This window comes from Salpingoeca rosetta (genome assembly GCF_000188695.1).
Source record: "Salpingoeca rosetta unplaced genomic scaffold supercont1.14, whole genome shotgun sequence".
Lineage (NCBI taxonomy): Eukaryota > Choanoflagellata > Craspedida > Salpingoecidae > Salpingoeca > Salpingoeca rosetta.
In genome coordinates this window covers 762,257-778,508 of record NW_004754920.1, presented here as the reverse complement: position 1 = coordinate 778,508, position 16,252 = coordinate 762,257, and the positions used below count along the sequence as shown (strand labels likewise).

Below are 16,252 nucleotides of genomic sequence, written 5' to 3'. Positions count from 1 at the left end.
GGGCGCGGCGCGGTCTCCTTTGGGAAGCCGCCGCCACGCGAAGAACAACCCCGAGACACAGGCCCTGCGCCGTGGGATTACGACACGACTGCGGCGCCTGCAGCGGCAGCAAAGGCAGGCGCCATCATCACCGGACGACCAAAGACGCCACGCAAACTCGAAACGCCTGGGCCGCAGTATGCGCCCGACCCAACACAAACGCGCGTAGGCCCCTCCTTCACGTTTACAGGTCGTGGGTGGAACGAGCAGAAAGTTGAGGGTCCGGGTCCGGCCAAATACAGCGCTGCAGACATCGAGGCAGAGAAGGCGAAGAAATCCATGGCGGGACCGCGTATCCTTGGGCGCCCCAAGGAAAAACCACCGTCAGACGTATGTGCACCCGAGTGCCACGTGTGTGAGTGTCTATCTGAGCATGATATGTGTATGTGTGTGTGATGTGACATGTGCTGTGCTGTGATGTGATGTGATGTGATGTGATGTGATGTGTGTGTGTGTTGAAATGACGTTGCGTGAATCTGCGTGGTTCTGCTGAAATGCCAGTTGAGGCACAAATTCGCGCGCGTTGCTACACAGTGGACACCCACGACATCGAATGCGACCCAAGCCTGCACACCCTTCGTCCTCCTCCTCATCATCTTCATCGCTTGGCTCTTTCTGAAGCTTGAACGTGTTGCACACGCTTGTGGTGTGTGTGTGTGTGTGTGTGTGTGTGTGTGTGTGTGTGTGTGTGTGTGTGTGTGTGTGTGTGTGTGTGTGTGTGTGTGTGTGTGTGTGCTGTCGTTCTTCAGCTCGAGATAATTTATGCATCGTGTCGGTGCTGTCGCAATAGCAATCAAATGACTTGGCACAATAACAAATTACTGTCAAACAACTGCAACGTGGTGGTTGTGTGGTGCTGTTCTTGTTCGGGCGGCAACCAACAAAGCAAACGCAGCACTTCACAGTGTGGCAGAGGAGGACGCCAGGCTGGAAGCAAACCAGTGCTGATGAATGGCTTTGCTTCCAACAGTGAGCAGAGATTCGCTCAGCGCCTTGGATGTGTGGGGCAGCATGTCCTGCTTGCTTGCACGCTTTGCCACAAATATCGTTTGCCCCTAGATGAACAAGGCCAGTGCCGATGTGAGATACACGCCATGGGTGGGCAGCGATCCAGCAAGAGCACAGACTTGCACAACAGGCATCCTCACGACATTAACACGAGAAGGGAAACAGGAAGAAAGCAGGACAGACGGGGAGGGACACACAGAGACACAAAGACACACACGCACACACAAAAGACACATGCACACAAACACATGCACACAGACACGCACGTATACAGTCACACACAGTCACACACAGCCACACACGCACACACAGAGACACATACACACAGTCACAGTCACACACGCACCTGCAAGTGAAGGCGTTTCGCCTGTGCAGCACGAGTAACGTCGTGGAGCAGGTGGAAAAAGCAATAAGCCGTGCCCACGTTTTCCTCGCGCTGATCGTCCCAGGGTATCACAACCTTGAACTGCAACCAGAATGGACAGCACAGCAAACGGTGAAGGTGTTAGGCACAACAAGATTTCAATTCCAGCGTGGCACAAGCAAAGCGCACGGGGCTGCGGCGGCCATCTCATGTGTGCACATGAAGCGAGATGTTCTGACCGGAGGCTTCAGGTGACGTCGCCGGAACATGGCCACAATGTCTTCTTCCGTCGCCAATCGGGGGACATTGCTACACCCCAAGGCCAAGGCAAGCGCAGCAATTGATGAGGGTGTAAGCAACCAACGAAACACTTGCAAGAAGAAGAAGAAGAAGAAGAAGAAGAAGAACAACAACAACAACAACAACAACACCAATAAACAACGACAAGCGCACCTCAGAACCACCGATCCTGCAGGCCTATGTCTTCTGGAGTTGTGGGGTCGTGGCCTCGCTGTTGCTCTGTTGTGACGGCGCTCTCTATTGTGCACACCATGCCTATCATCATCATCATCGTCGTCGTCGCTGACAACATCGTCAATGTCCGCGTCACTCATTGCACCTGCCAGGAGCCGCACGGTCCGGTTGTGCGAATGCAGCCGTGACGTGTCAACAGATCCCGCGTCGCTCTCCGCATCAGCGTGGCGGTGGTGATGTGGTGGTGAAGAGGCAGCACGACGCCCTACAGCTCGCATGATGTCGTTGTAGTTCAAACCGGCATCGTCATCGATCAGATGCCCTTCGTGCTCCCAAGCCCGCTCATCTGCATGACGATCGTCACCGTCACCGTCATCATCACCACTATCACTGTCCTGGTCATCACCATCACTTGGCGCCTGGTTCCTTCCAGCTGTCCTTCCGCCACGTCGTTCATGTTCGTTGCCCTCCTCCTCCCCCTCCTCTTTGTACCGCAACTCCGTGACCATCCGTCGCAGCTGTGTCGACCGCGTGCTCCGTGGGGTTCGCGTCATCTGCCGAGACAGCACGGCCGAGTCATTGTTGTCATCACCATCACCATCGTCATCATCGTCGTCATCACCATCACCATCGTCATCACCATCATCATCATCATCATCATCATCATCATCACCATCATCATCACCATCATCTTCCTCGTCGTCATCACGGAGGCGGCGAGCACCAGCGGCCCGTGCGCGGTCTCGCAAACGAAGGAGTCGCCGCATGTCAGCATCGAGTCCCTCTGTCGCTGCCGTTGATGCCGTTGTTGTGTCGCAACTTTGCCCGCCTGTGCTCTTCTTCTGGCGCTGCAGCTGCTGTTGTTGCTGCTTGCCGTCGGTTGAGTCATCGCTGTCCACTGGTTCTTGTTTCCGGCCAACTGAGGACGCAACGGCCTCCTTGAGCTCGTGCGCCCGCCGCATGCAGATCTTCACCGCCCGAATCTCCTTCTCCAGCACTGATAAGCAATACAGGGAGACAGACGCAGAGGGAGCAAACAGAAATGCATGCGTGTGCGTGCGTTCATGTGTGTGAGGGTGCGTGCGCACGTGTGAGTGGATGTGTGAGTGGATGCGTGAGTAGGTGACATGTACGGTGGTGAAAGTGAACGGACGCTGGATACACACATCGGCATGGTTCATGCAGCTGTTGACAACCCCCCACACGGACACACGCACCGACACACGCACGGACACACACACGCACACAATACACACACACGCACACGCACACACACACACACACACACACACACACACACACACACACACACACACACACACACACACACACACACACACACACACACACACACGCATGCACAAAGACACCGTACGTGCTCGTCGATGAGGTGAGAGAAGGCGGCCTTAAGCAACGGGAGAGCGTCGTGCATGGATCCAGACGTATCGACAGCCATCCACAGCCGCTGGTTCATGTGTGCACACAGAACACAACACACACATACACATACAGACACAGGTTATCATCGTGCGGCAAATGGGAATGAATATGTTAGGGAGCAGGAAGCACGTGAACACAACATCCACCGCACCAACCTTGCATTGGAAATGTCCAAACACGCGGCGATAGCCATCTGTGAGCCACGCCAGCCTGTGGTGACGAACACCATCGCACGATTGGAGCAGGGCGCCACGTGGGGGACAGCGCAAGCATGTGTGTGTGTGTGTGTGTGTGAGGGATTGAGAGGAAACGGTAAGAGGAAAAGAACATAGCGGTGGTGGCGGTGGTGAAAGAGGTGGTGAGGCAGGAGGATCAAAATAACAAGAACCACCAACATCTCGTTAAGACGCCCACGCACGCACACACAGGCACACACACACACACATTTACAAACATGCATGCATTCACGATGGAGACGTACCGCTGCTCGTAGTGAGTGAGGACGCGTGAGAGTTTGCTCAGGTACTCGCTGAACTCTTGTGGTTTTGCCATCACGTACCTGCAGATCACAAGTCCAGAGCCGGAGGGGGCGGGGGTGTTAGAAAACACAACCACGAGTACACAACAGTGAGCAAAGGGCGGCAGCGGTGACGGTGGTGATTACGATGTCTCTGTGCGTTAACGTGTGCCAATCATGTGCGCGACATTGCTCACCAGCAGGCACCAGCATTCTTCTTGGACTTGATGTTCGTGTGCGTCTTCACCGGGAAGAGCGAGCCAAACTGAAATCGCGCAACGGGTAGTTGACGTGTGAATATCGACAGACGCTCAAGAACTGAAAGAAATCCATGTGGGAGGACAAGCCAACAGATAGAAGACGGGACACTTGCACACCACATGCAACATCGCATCCACCTCCCCCCCACACACCATCGGCGCGGTCTGACCTCTCCCTGAACGTTGCGCGCGAGCGTGGAGACGTGCTGCTCTTCGTGTAGAAGACTGTTGGTGGCCAGGAAGGCGTCCATCGTCAGGCGAAGTTTCTGCAGCCAGCAGACATACACCACCAGCCAACAACAGTGCAAGGGCACATCACACAGAAATATGTATGACACAGAGAAGCAAACACACACAAACACACACACACACACACACACACACACACACACACACACACACACACACACACACACACACACAAGCGCGATGAGTGAGCGCACAGCAAGCCTGAGCCCCGGCGTTATATGTTTCTATTGCTCGCTCAATGCAAGTCATGTCATCCTTGCGGCAGTCCCCACCTTGAGGCTGCACTTTGCGAGCCACTTCTTGGACGTGCACGGCATGTCGACCGGCGCCTTCGCCAGGCCGGGCACAGTGACGTTGTCGCCCGCATCTGCGAATGTCCGCGAGGGCGTGGGTGTTGCGTGGTGTGCATTTGTGGTGAGAAATTGTAAGTGGTGTCAGCAAAGCAGCGTTGCATGTTGCTGCAGCAAGTCAGGCGCACGGATTGAGAGGGAAACAGCAGCAGTTATGCCGCCGCCGCACCTGCTGGGACGGCTGGCCCGCGCTGGGGACCAGTCATCTCCGCAGGGGTGTTGATGAGCATGTACCGCCTGATGGGCAGAACAACCATGCAGTGGGCATGAAGTCCGTAATTCCGATGATGCATTCAAACACACAGAAGTCCTACAAAGGGCACGGCACAGGCAGAACCCCCACTAAGCACAGGCCAACACGAACACTTAGCACACCCACACATTTGTTGATTGGCACACACACACACGCACACACACGCACGCACACACACACACACCTGCTTCGCGCACTGTCAGATGAACTGTGCTGTTTGGCCACTGCCCTCTTCTTTGTGCCCGCGGAGTTGGCGCGTCGACTTGACCCGCAACCAATGCCACTGCTGCTACTGGTGCTGTTTTCCGCGGTGGTGGCTGCAGAGCGATGTCCTCGTGTGTGCGGTGCAGATCGGGCCGTGAATGGGCGCACAGCGTCACCCGCGCCCTTCTCGTTGTTCTTCTTCCGACGCTCCAGCTGCTGCTGTCGCAACTGCGTGCTTCTTGTCAGGGGCACGTGAGCGGGCACACCGTGACGCAGCGTTTTCGCTCTAGCTCGGCCGCCGGCACCACCACCAGCCGCAGTGGACAGCTGTTGTGTGCGTTCGCTTCTGCCCCCGCCTCTATTTGTTCCACCTGTGTTTGGAATAGTGGTGGTGGTCTGTGTTCGTGCTTGTGCCAATCTGCTGTCTTTGCCGGTCTCTGAGCGCATGCCCTCGCTGCGTGCGCTGCCGCCGCCCTCATCCGCACTGCTGCCGGCGCCCCCACGCCCATCGTCATCATCAGCGCTGTTGCGCTGTTCCCTGTCCAGCTGCTGCTGTACTTCCTCCTGTCTCCTCCTCCTCAACTCCTCCGCAATGTGTGCAGGGACGGTCTCTCCCCTCTTCTCTGCGGTCTTGAATGCCGCCAGCGCGTATTCAGCAGGAAGCGCCGTCAGCATCCCGTCCAGCACAGATACGTACTCGTCAGCGCGCGCAATCTGCAGCACAGCAGGAAGGAGGAGGCAAACGCCGGAGGTATGAGATGACAAACGAGAGAGAGAGTGTGTGTGTGTGTGCGTGTACATGTGTGCATGTGTGTATGTGTGTGAGTGTGCATGTGCATGTGCGCGCGCGTTTGGGCGTTTGCTTGCGCAGGTTCTTGCATATGTATGGCGTCAAAGCCAAGTCTCTGAGCAGGGGCTCATCTGCCACTACGCACCTCTTGCTGCAAGAGCAGCGTGTCTGTGCCGCATGACTTACAGACCACCTCCGCAGATCCACTCTCATCCAGTGCATCTTGTCCCAAGCACGCACGTACACACGGAGACGCGAGGGTGAGAGGAGGAACAGCAACAAAGGCAGGGCGAAGGCATTGCACGGCAACAAACCCCAGGAGCGATGAGGTTGCATGTCGTCTCACCGCTGCGAAGGGCATCGTGAAGGGCCGTGCGCGTGCGTTGGTGCATCCACGTGGAGAGAACAGCATATTGCTGTTTCCGTAACGAATCCAGCGACAGCGTTGGCGCTACAAGCACACACACACACACACACACACACACACACACACACACACACACACACACACACACGCATGCGCACGAGTTGTGACGTGTGAGCAGAGTAAATTATTATCGGAGTTTTGAGAGACAAGAGGACGATGGAGGAAGAGTTCATGATTCACGCGCACGTACACATGCGGTGTGCAACTTACGTCCATGCAACTCAGCAATGCTCCCTGGGTTTTGTGTAATGTGTGCATTTCGTGCCTTCTTCCACAGCGCCCGGGATTCAGCACTATCCTTGGTTTTGAATTTGGCGGCAATGGCAGCCACAGCCTGCACGACAGCGCGAGAACACTTTTGAATAAGCACCGCGCGATGTACTCACATGCTCCACTGCACCAAAGACACACACACACACACACACACAGACAAACACACACACACAGACAAACACACACACACAGACAAACACAAGCAGGCACAGGCCCAGCCGAACAAGTGCACCCATCACGGCGACAGCACCTCCTGCGTCGCTGTCCAGGACTTGTCCTGCCTGTGCGCCTCATCAAGCGCTGTTCCTTCCTCATGCACAAACTGGTACCGCCCTAAGATATGCGCACGCGCAAAAAGGTGTCGTGCGCGTGTATGTATGTGGGTCGACGTATGTGTTTGTGGCGCAGTGTATGTAGTATAGTGTGGATGAACATGTCAGCGTCGAAAAAGCAGGCTGTGGCACCTTGTGAAGTGCGGCGACTCATTTCCTCGTCTTCCCCATTCCCTGCTTCTCAACTAGCTTCCGTTCTTGCCACGATAACGAGGGCAGCAAACAGCATGAGCATGGCTCACCTCCACCGGCCTCGGCCAGCTGTTGGTGCAGCTCGCGAGTGCGTTCAACGTGGTGTGCATTGTACGAGAGCATGTGCATGTGCGTGTGTCCTTCAGCCAGGATTTCTCTGCGAGCGCACGTGCAAATCAGGCAGCAGCGCGATACCATTGCTCGTTAACAACATTGATTGGCATGTACATACACGGGGACGTGAACAGGAATACAGATTGTCAGAGGTACACATAATACACAAAGGCAAACGCACACACAGACACAGCCACAGACACAGACACAGACACACACACACACACACACACACACACACGCACACGCACGCACATAACAGCGCACCGAATGTAAGCGATGGTCGGTTCAGACTTTTGCGAATTGCCAGACGCAGTCACCCAATAAATGCCTGTTGGGGGAGAGAGGAAAGCGTACAAACGAAAGAGTATGAGCAGAACAACCCTTGATCAGAGTTGATCGCCCGCTATGGCCCACATCAACAAGAGTGCATCAGCACAGCGCAATCCGGTCAGCATGGAGGGGGGAATGGAGGGCATGTCAACACTACCATGCTCGGTGCCGTGGCGCTGTGGCCTGAGGTTATCGATGGCGGCTTTTGCTGCGTCGTAGATGTTGTTGGCCTTTGAATCCTGCCAGTGTAAGCGTAAAGGCAACGTGCACACGTAACGCGCGTCATCAGTAGAGCCATGGCAGAGGCGCGGAGAGGAGCATGCTGCTGTCGCGTTAAGAACGTCTATGTGGCACACGCTCACACACAACCATTCAAGCGCACCTCAATGTCAAAGTACTTGATCCATTCCCATGCGTGTCGGATGGACGATTTGGAGGCGGGGACGACGTCTGGGCTGAACTTGTGTGCATGTGCACCATACAACACGACGTTGAAGTGGGAGCGATGCACAACCTGTTCCTGCAGTGCTGCCTTGATGTGTGCAAGCAACAGCGGCCATGACTTTTGCGTCTTTGCATTCGCCTCCACCACGATGGTGACAACCGACTCTTGCATGGATGGAAACAGCCGGCGCGACCCTGAAAAAGCACACGCGCGCACGCACACACACACACACACACACACACACACACACACACACACACACACACACACACACACAATCATGTGAGACACAAGCAACACGTGTCGCAGGCAATACAATATGATCACCCAAACAGCTCATTGAACACTCAAGTGTACCCGCCCTTGGCATCTTGCGCCAAGGGCCAGTGGCTCGCACCTGTTCCGAGCCAGTTGAGGCGACGGGTGTAGAGGTCTTTGGCAACAGCGATTTGGCGGCGAAGAATCAGCACGCGCGCCGGATCAATGTGCACCGTTCGCTCGGCGCCGTCTGTCCACATCACCTGCAGCCAAGCAGCGAAGGGGAGGGGGCACACGTGGCAGAAGAAGTGTGAGGGTGTTGCAGTGATCACGAAGACAGGCATGTGTGTGCATGTGTATGTATATGTGAGTGTGAGTGTGTGTGTGTGTGTGTGAGTGTATGTGTGTGTATGTGTGTACGTGTGTGCATGAGTGTGTGTGTGCGTGGCTGTTCTGAAGACGTGTGGCTGGATGTGTACCTTGCACATGGTCTTGTACTCTCGTCCAATATAGAGGCCAGGCTTTGAACACGTGTAAGCCACATCCGCAAACACCTGTTCAATGTTCAGGGACCAAGGGGTGGTGAAGGGACGCTGGCAGCGTGGTTTGCACACACATGTTTACTTACGCCCTTGCACAAGCACAGCACAACACAAGCACGTGTACACACAAACACAGCACAACACATTACATGCTGCGCACCGTGTATGGGGAGAGGCCGCGCACGTCGAGGCCGTACTTGTGCAGCCAGCGCGTGCTGCCGAGGAGATGCGGCGGTACATCGTGTGCCGGAACACGCGAGAGATCGCGCTTGTCGCGTCTGTGGCACGTGGCGGGCAGGTGACACGACGTGAGATGGTGCACGCGCTTGGACGGAGTTGAACTGGTTCTGTGTGCGCGTGCGTGTACGTGTCTTGTACGGGATGACGGTGATGACCTCAGCCAACTGCGCACAGCACAAACACGCAGCACCATCAACACACCCCGACAAGCACAGGTGTGACTACCGTTCATACCTCACGCGTCTGGTGGCGGTCGTTGGCTTGTCATGTGTCCTGTCGCCATCACGTTGCTTCATCCGCAGCCGTGATGACCTTGTATCTCCAACAATCCATCCCTTGTTCGCCCTGCCACCAGCTTCTCGCCTGCGACCACCGCCACCGCCACCACGCCTGGGCTGTGTTCTCTGTTTCGTCTCCCGGCGCCGGTCGTCCTCTGCCAGCTGCTGCACGTGTGCGATCCTCACCGCCTCCTTCAGCGCCGTCTCCACTGCGCGTTCTGTCTTCGTTGCGCGCGTGAGGTGTCGCTGCACCGCCCGCACGTCATCGCTCCACAGCTCCCCGCTCTCCACATTCAGCACGTGCCGCCGCCCCCGCCCAACCTGACAGGTCGTGGTGGTCGTGGTGGTTGCGGTGGTGGTGTTGGTTGTAAGGTGTCAGGAAGTGCGTGTATGTGTGCATGTTCATTTGTGTTGGGATTTATATGTGAGTGTTGAGACTCGCGGAAAAAGTGCAGCCGTGAATCAGCGCGCTGTGTGCAAACAGCGAACTCAATCCTCAACACGGAGCGCGCAGACCACACGGTCACCGCACTTTGGCCAGCTGATGTGCAAGCTGGAGGAGGCGGCGGTTCTGCGCGTGTGTGCACACGACATCGAGGCGGACGTGTTGTCCGGCGCGGGCGAGGGCGCGGCGCACATGATCGAGCACTTGCTCGTCCGATCGGCTGTACAGCGATGAGAGTTGGGTGAGCACAGTACTGGTGACGATGGCGAATCATGAAGCAATGACGATCCACAAAGGGACCGCGTAGGTGAAGAGGAATTCACACACACAGGCACACACACGCGCATACACAGACACGGCCACACATACACATACACACACACAGCCACACATACACACACACACACATACACAGCCACAGACACGACCACACACACAGGCACACACACACACACACACGACCCCAGACAGACACTGTGCAGGAGCAGACCGTGGCGGGGAGCCGAGGATGAGGTGGATGCGGCGCGGGCGCGGGTGGTGGTCGAGGGCGGCATCAACAGCACGACATACGTCAATGCCGTCCTCGCGATAACCGGCGGAGATGCCATGCGGCGACGACGAGCGAGACTGGCGGTGATGACAGGAGGGGCGGGAACAGAAGGTGAGGGTAGTGATGAAAGATGGAGAGATGGTGTTGGTGTCGTGATGTATGGTTGGTGGAGTAATTTTGCCACGCACAACGATGATCAGGCGAGTGTCTCTGTCGTGACGCGAACAGGAAGCGGCACAGCGTCATCCATCACTGCACTTACGCGGATGGTGAGGCCTTTTAGCAGGGAGGAGAACGTCGCAGATTGGTGTGCGCGCGTCTGCGCCGGCGTCAACGAAGCTACGCTCTTGCGAGCTGTGCATAATGTGTGTGTATGTGTGTGTGTGTGTGTGTGTGTGTGTGTGTGTGTGTGTGTGTGTGTGTGTGTGGGCGGTGGAGCATTGATTGTTCATGCGCGTGTGTGTATGTGTTTTGCCATGATGGTCACCGCAGCAGCCGCACTAGCAAGCATAGAGTGACTGAGTGACATTGAGGGTGGTGTCAAGACATGAAGTCCATCAAAACCTCAACAGATTAGCAGCACCTTCTTGGCCGGTGAGGGCTGGCGCGAAAGGGGCCTGCTGCTGCAGCCAATTGAAGACCTGATGTGCACACACGAAACAAGAACGCGCAAACAGCACAGCGTGTTGGTGGTGGGATGGCTCAAGAGCGGGTGCATGTACACATACAGACGGCCGCTGATGTAAACGCAGAAGCAAGGAAGCAAACAGAAACACGCCCAAACAATAGAAAGCAGCACAATAGAAAACAACAAAAAAACACAAAACAAAACAAAACAAAACAAGAGCTGACAGACCTGGTTGAGACTGGATTCCTTTGTGTCGGGCATAAAATGGTGAATGGCGGCAGAGGCGGTTGCGCGAATCCACTGCATGGACGGATGGAGCAGCACTTGGTCCTCAAGCAGCTCCTGTCAAACACGTGGACAAGGCACAAACGCACACGGTCACGCAACAAAATTATCGATTGGATGTGATCCAGCGATTCATATCCAGCAAGCATTCGCATTTGCATGTGTGTGTACGAGAAGCAGGGGGGGGGGCAATGGGTGTGACGCGCTTGGCCAAACACACACACACACACACACACACACACACACACACACACAATCACACACAATCACACAATCACACGCACACAGAGGAGGTCGACGAGGCGCCGCTTGTCGCTGTGATCATCGGCGATAATGATGGCGGTCTGAACACCGGTCAACGCGCCGAAATGTGCGCGGCTGACACGCACGCAACCAACCACACATGCAAGCAGACATGTGCTGTGAGGCTGAGGAAAAGGTCACACAAGATAATAACGCCCAGTGGACACAGGGAACACGAGCCAACACCAACCAACACCAACAGGAGGCACGCACAAGACACCGCGTCACGACTTGTGGCCGCAGTGGATGTTTGCCGTACCTTCCTTCCAACAGCCAGTCCAGGCGCTGCTGTACGAGTTGGCGGCAGGCGGTGGTCTTGGCGTGCGCTTCCTTCAGGTCAGACACGTGCAGCGCCGCAAGCTCATCTTCATCGAGCTTGTCCTCGCTCTCCGCCTCCGCTTTGCCCCCATGTACATGCGTTCTTTTCGCAGCGCCCGTCTCATCAGCGTCGTCGTCGCCGGTGTCTCTGTCATCGTCGGAATCGCTGTCGTCGCTGCTTGGCGCCCCATGACGCTGTGGTAGGCGATTTCTGCGCCGCTCCAGCTTTGCCTTGTGACGCCTTGACAGGTGATGTTCAAAGGGCAGTGCCAGCTTGCCCAGACCATACTTCTCCAGCCACTCCTTGCTGGGTACACGCAGCTTCCACACGTCAGAGTCTGCCGCCTTCTGCAGGGTATGGCCTGAGCACAGAGGAACACAGCAAGGTGGGCGGCGTGGCGGCGTTTTGTGCTCGTGAGTGTACAGATGTGCGCGGCAAGCTGGATCAACAAAACAAAAAGGACACTCAGTTTGAAGGTGAATGGAGTTCAACGACCAGGAAATCTCATACGGGATGGGCTTTGAGACGCTGTGCCGTGGCGGCGTCCCCGTGGGGAGGGGGATCGTGCAGCCTCTGTGAACTCAAGCGTGAACCTAGATCACACAGGCAGGTTGAAAGATCAAGAGGCACGAGACGTGTGGGCATCAAGCAAAGCAAATGTACCCACGCTCATCTGTGCGCGCAAGAAGTGCACAAGCTTTGGCATGCATAAATTTATGCACACGCGCGAACGCAGACAGAGGCACAGAGAGAGAGAGAGACAGACAGACAGACAGACAGAGAGAGAGAGACAGACAGACAGAGAGAGAGAGAGACAGAGAGAGACAGACAGACAGACAGAGAGAGAGACAGAGAGAGAGAGACAGACAGACAGAGAGAGAGAGAGACAGAAACACACACACACACGCACACGCACACACATATGTTCACGTACGGCGGGCGCTGTTGCTGACGATGAGGCTTCTTTGCTTCCTCCTTGCGCGGTTCAGATCGGTGTTGACGGCGACCACGTACACGTTCACTGCTACTTGCTCCTGTTGCGAGCTCTCTCCTGCTCTTTGTGCTTCTCGTGCTCTTTGTGCTTGCACTGCCAGCGCGTTGTGCAGCTGCTGGCGGTCGTGGCATCGTGTGTGTGTCCTGGCGGTTTTTTCGTCGCCAACCACAACAAACAAACAAACCAGGTCGTGATTGTAGAAAGTTACAGTAAAATGTTCATGAATTTTCTTGCCAACCAGGACAGCGGTGATGGTGGTGATGGTGGTGCGGTTGTTCCTGCGCCTCGTGCGTCTCGTGCACACACACCGTCGGCCACCACGCACCATCCCCGCTGACTTGTGATGAAAGGCATTCAGATCAAGCCATCCGGCTTCCCACCCCTCTCTCAACACTGGCTCGCCACAAGTAGCCGTTCATGTGACGCACAGCCACACAAGTGATGTGATGTGATGTGATGTGATGTGATGTGACGGGCCTTCTTCTTCCAGGGCCTTGCTCTTGTTCACGGTGCGGTTACGGCTTGAGTGTGTATGTGAGTGGTTTGTTCTTCAGTTGGCGTACATCGTGTGTGGTTCTCTTTGGAAGACCGAGGGTTTGTTTGCTCTTCGGTTTGATGCAAACGCATCCCCTCAGTGGTAGGTTGAGTGAGCTTGTGGGAGCGCAGCCGCCAAGATGGTCATTCTTCCTGTTACCTCCTGTGGAGTGGTTCGTCTGTTTGGTCTGCTCAGCGAGTTTGTACCCTTCGATAGACAAGCGTCGGAGCGTCATGGACGCTCCAGACTCAGGGCTGTCGCCCCTGCACTTGCTACTCACCCAAGTGAGTCTGTAGGCGATGGTGTGCTTGCTGTTGCATGTGTTGGATCTCCGCACAGACGTTGTGGGCCGTTGCGCCGTCTGTGGTGTGGCCCAAAGCCCACTGTCTTGGTGAGCTCACCATGTTGTTTCCATCTTGTGTGCACTCCCTTCCGCAAAGGGCATTACAGGCATGCACCCGGGAGAACTGGTGCTACGTCTGATCACTCGTCCTGCCGAGTGGCCAAAGGTCAGCCAGAACGAATGCACAGTTGGCGTTCCTTCGCGAAAAAATGCGCCATGGTGTCGCATCCCAACACCGTTGTTTTGTTTATTCTGGCGGTTCTGTTGTGGTAGTTTGGGAGTTTGGCCGAGCACAAGAGGTGATTTGTCTTTACACTTGCGCTGTCAGGCAGTGGTCGTCTGAGGGCTATTGACTGCCGCATGCAGCTGTACCTGCAAACACGCATGCAACCACACACACACACACTTAAGCATGAGCAACCTGTCAAGTCCATGTACCACCTCCCTGCCTCTCCGTCGTTGTCACAAGCCTGCACGCCATTCCTCACCGCCACATATTCATGATGTGTTTGCCTGTGTTGGTACATTAGACAACAATACCGCTCTGGAACGCGTGCGTGTACGGCAGCCACCGGCTCATTGCCGTCACCCCTGAGTTTTTGGCCGCCGCAGTCATGGACGAAATAGGGGTGTGTTCAAACTTCTCATGCGTGCGTGTGTGTGTGTGTGTGTACTTAGAGTGAGTGTAGTGTGGTGTGTGTATATGTACTGAGAGTGAGTGTATTGTGTGTGCGAGGGAGTGAGGGAGCGAGGGAGTAAGTGTGTGTATGTGTATATGGCAAGGATGAACACGATTCAGAAGAGTGAATGAGTTAATGTGGCAACGAGTGTATGCGTGTGTTATGTAGTATCTGCGAGGTTTGTTCATGTGTTCTGACGTATATGCGAGCGACCTGTGTTGAGGGCACATGTGCGGTAGCGCCTGGACACCTGAACTCCACCAGCAACTCACACTGACGCACTGACCATCCGACACAGCCAGACGAATACGAAGAGGTGCTCTTAGGGATAATGGGAGCAATGGTACCAGAAGAACATCCTGAGAGCGCAAGAGGCTTAGTAATCTTGGTCAATCGCAAGTCCTCAGTCACAGCGTTTAGATCGCCAGAGGTATGATCGTGGTGTAAGGCACATTTTGACTGTTGTGGTTCTAGTAAGCCAGTGCGTTTCGATGCACGCTTGTCCTCTGCATTGCTGCTGTTGTTGAAAAAGGTACTTGGCGCCTTGCTTTGCTTCTGACTTTGACCACATTTTCAACTCTGCGCTTCCCGCCTTCCACTGTTCAATGCGCTCTCCTGCCAGGTGCATCGCCTTGCGGTCGAGCATGTTGCCCGTAACATGGCAACCGTCCGAGCCCGTGGCTTTGTGGAGGTCACTGAACCAGATGGAACGCCGGTGTTCGTGTTCTTCGCAATCATCGGCACATACGCGGACGAGCGGGGTATCCCCCTCCCGTGGGATTACTTCATGAACTGGAGGCCGGTGAGCTCTGTGTGTTGTACGTGCGTATATATACATGAATATTCATTTGCGCGCAAGCGTTGTTGTTCGTGTGCTGTGTGTGTGTGTGTGTGCGTGTGCGTGTGTGTGTGTGTGTGTGTGGCTGTACATGTATGCAATATGCTGGACGGTTGTACGGTTGTGTGTGTGTGTGCTTGTGTGCTTACATGTGCAAGCGTTGCCGTGCATCGGAGCACTGTGTGGAGCTGCACTCCTGTTTCGTGTCCTGCCGCTGCTGAGGCCTCACGTGCGCATTCCATCAGGTGACGGACAGGCCCACGCAGCACGGCGGGTGCCGGGGCTGCCGCGACTTCCGGCGCAGGCAGAGGCGCCTGCGGCAGGCCATAACGCGAGGACAGAGAGACAGGCAAAAGAGGCTGGGCCAGCCTTTGCCGCTGCCACCACCGACACCACCACAGCTGGAACTGCCGTCTTGGCAGAGAAGCACTGCAGCGCCTGCAGCCAGACTTGGTGTACAGCCACCACCGCCTCAGAACACACCTGCATCGTCCTCCCCCGACGACGGTGGGCCTGCTGCCGCAACCACCACCACCACCCCCCGCACAACCACCATCAGAACAACCACCACCACCATCACCACCGCCACCACTACGAACACCCCCGCCAGCGCCAGCAGCAATAGCAGAGCCGACGAGGGTCCGGCTGCCTCCTCGTTCTCCACCTCCTCCTCATCCACACGTCGCTAATTTCGCGGAAAAACCAACCTTTATTTTCTCATGCGCTGCATGCTCTGTGTGTGTGTGTGTGTGTGTGTGTGTGTGTGTGTGTGTGTGTGTGTGTGTGTGTGTGTGTGTGTGTGTGTGTGTGTGTGCCACAGACCGACCTTCAATAAACACTCCTGACAAGCAAGCGCGCTTGAAGGATGACAATCAATCAATCGCTTGCCAATCGGTTTTTCTGGTTCAGTTCAGCGTCCATCACCAAATACTCACACGAAACGAAGCCAA

At 55.6% G+C, this 16,252-nt stretch overlaps 3 protein-coding genes across 3 annotated transcripts in view; 2 read left to right on the top strand and 1 right to left on the bottom strand.

Annotated features, from left to right (window-relative positions):
- The window catches only part of PTSG_06270 (uncharacterized protein), a gene marked incomplete at its 3' end in the record, with an annotated part of 4,519 nt that extends 3,861 nt beyond the window's left edge, over nucleotides 1-658 (top strand). The window contains exons 8-9 of the mRNA XM_004993101.1: nucleotides 1-362; nucleotides 574-658. The exon at nucleotides 1-362 is cut by the window's left edge and continues 899 nt beyond it. Coding sequence (XP_004993158.1) covers nucleotides 1-362; nucleotides 574-658 — 447 coding nt within the window. The remainder of the gene's footprint in view (nucleotides 363-573) is intronic.
- Nucleotides 659-783: 125 nt separating this feature from the next.
- PTSG_12420 (uncharacterized protein) lies at nucleotides 784-13,104 on the bottom strand. The gene is made up of 32 exons (XM_004993100.1): nucleotides 12,847-13,104; nucleotides 12,423-12,505; nucleotides 11,853-12,273; nucleotides 11,575-11,668; nucleotides 11,234-11,347; nucleotides 10,961-11,018; nucleotides 10,640-10,731; nucleotides 10,318-10,454; nucleotides 9,915-10,047; nucleotides 9,339-9,703; nucleotides 9,025-9,142; nucleotides 8,802-8,876; nucleotides 8,462-8,585; nucleotides 8,002-8,258; nucleotides 7,777-7,858; nucleotides 7,554-7,617; nucleotides 7,223-7,329; nucleotides 6,899-6,981; nucleotides 6,586-6,709; nucleotides 6,295-6,399; nucleotides 6,094-6,170; nucleotides 5,139-5,872; nucleotides 4,871-4,938; nucleotides 4,624-4,718; nucleotides 4,273-4,368; nucleotides 4,040-4,107; nucleotides 3,807-3,884; nucleotides 3,477-3,535; nucleotides 1,865-2,882; nucleotides 1,651-1,720; nucleotides 1,394-1,513; nucleotides 784-1,094 (listed from the first exon to the last, which is right to left on the bottom strand). Exons 1-32 carry the CDS (start codon nucleotides 13,035-13,037, stop codon nucleotides 939-941), a joined length of 5,466 nt encoding a protein of 1,821 aa, XP_004993157.1. The 5' UTR covers nucleotides 13,038-13,104; the 3' UTR covers nucleotides 784-938.
- A 570-nt stretch (nucleotides 13,105-13,674) lies between these two features.
- On the top strand, nucleotides 13,675-15,991 carry PTSG_06267 (uncharacterized protein; the record flags this gene model as incomplete). The annotated part of the gene is made up of 6 exons (XM_004993099.1): nucleotides 13,675-13,725; nucleotides 13,882-13,950; nucleotides 14,315-14,413; nucleotides 14,763-14,894; nucleotides 15,087-15,266; nucleotides 15,548-15,991. The coding sequence occupies 6 exons, from the start codon at nucleotides 13,675-13,677 to the stop codon at nucleotides 15,989-15,991; spliced, it is 975 nt and encodes a 324-aa protein (XP_004993156.1).
- Nucleotides 15,992-16,252: the final 261 nt, after the last annotated feature.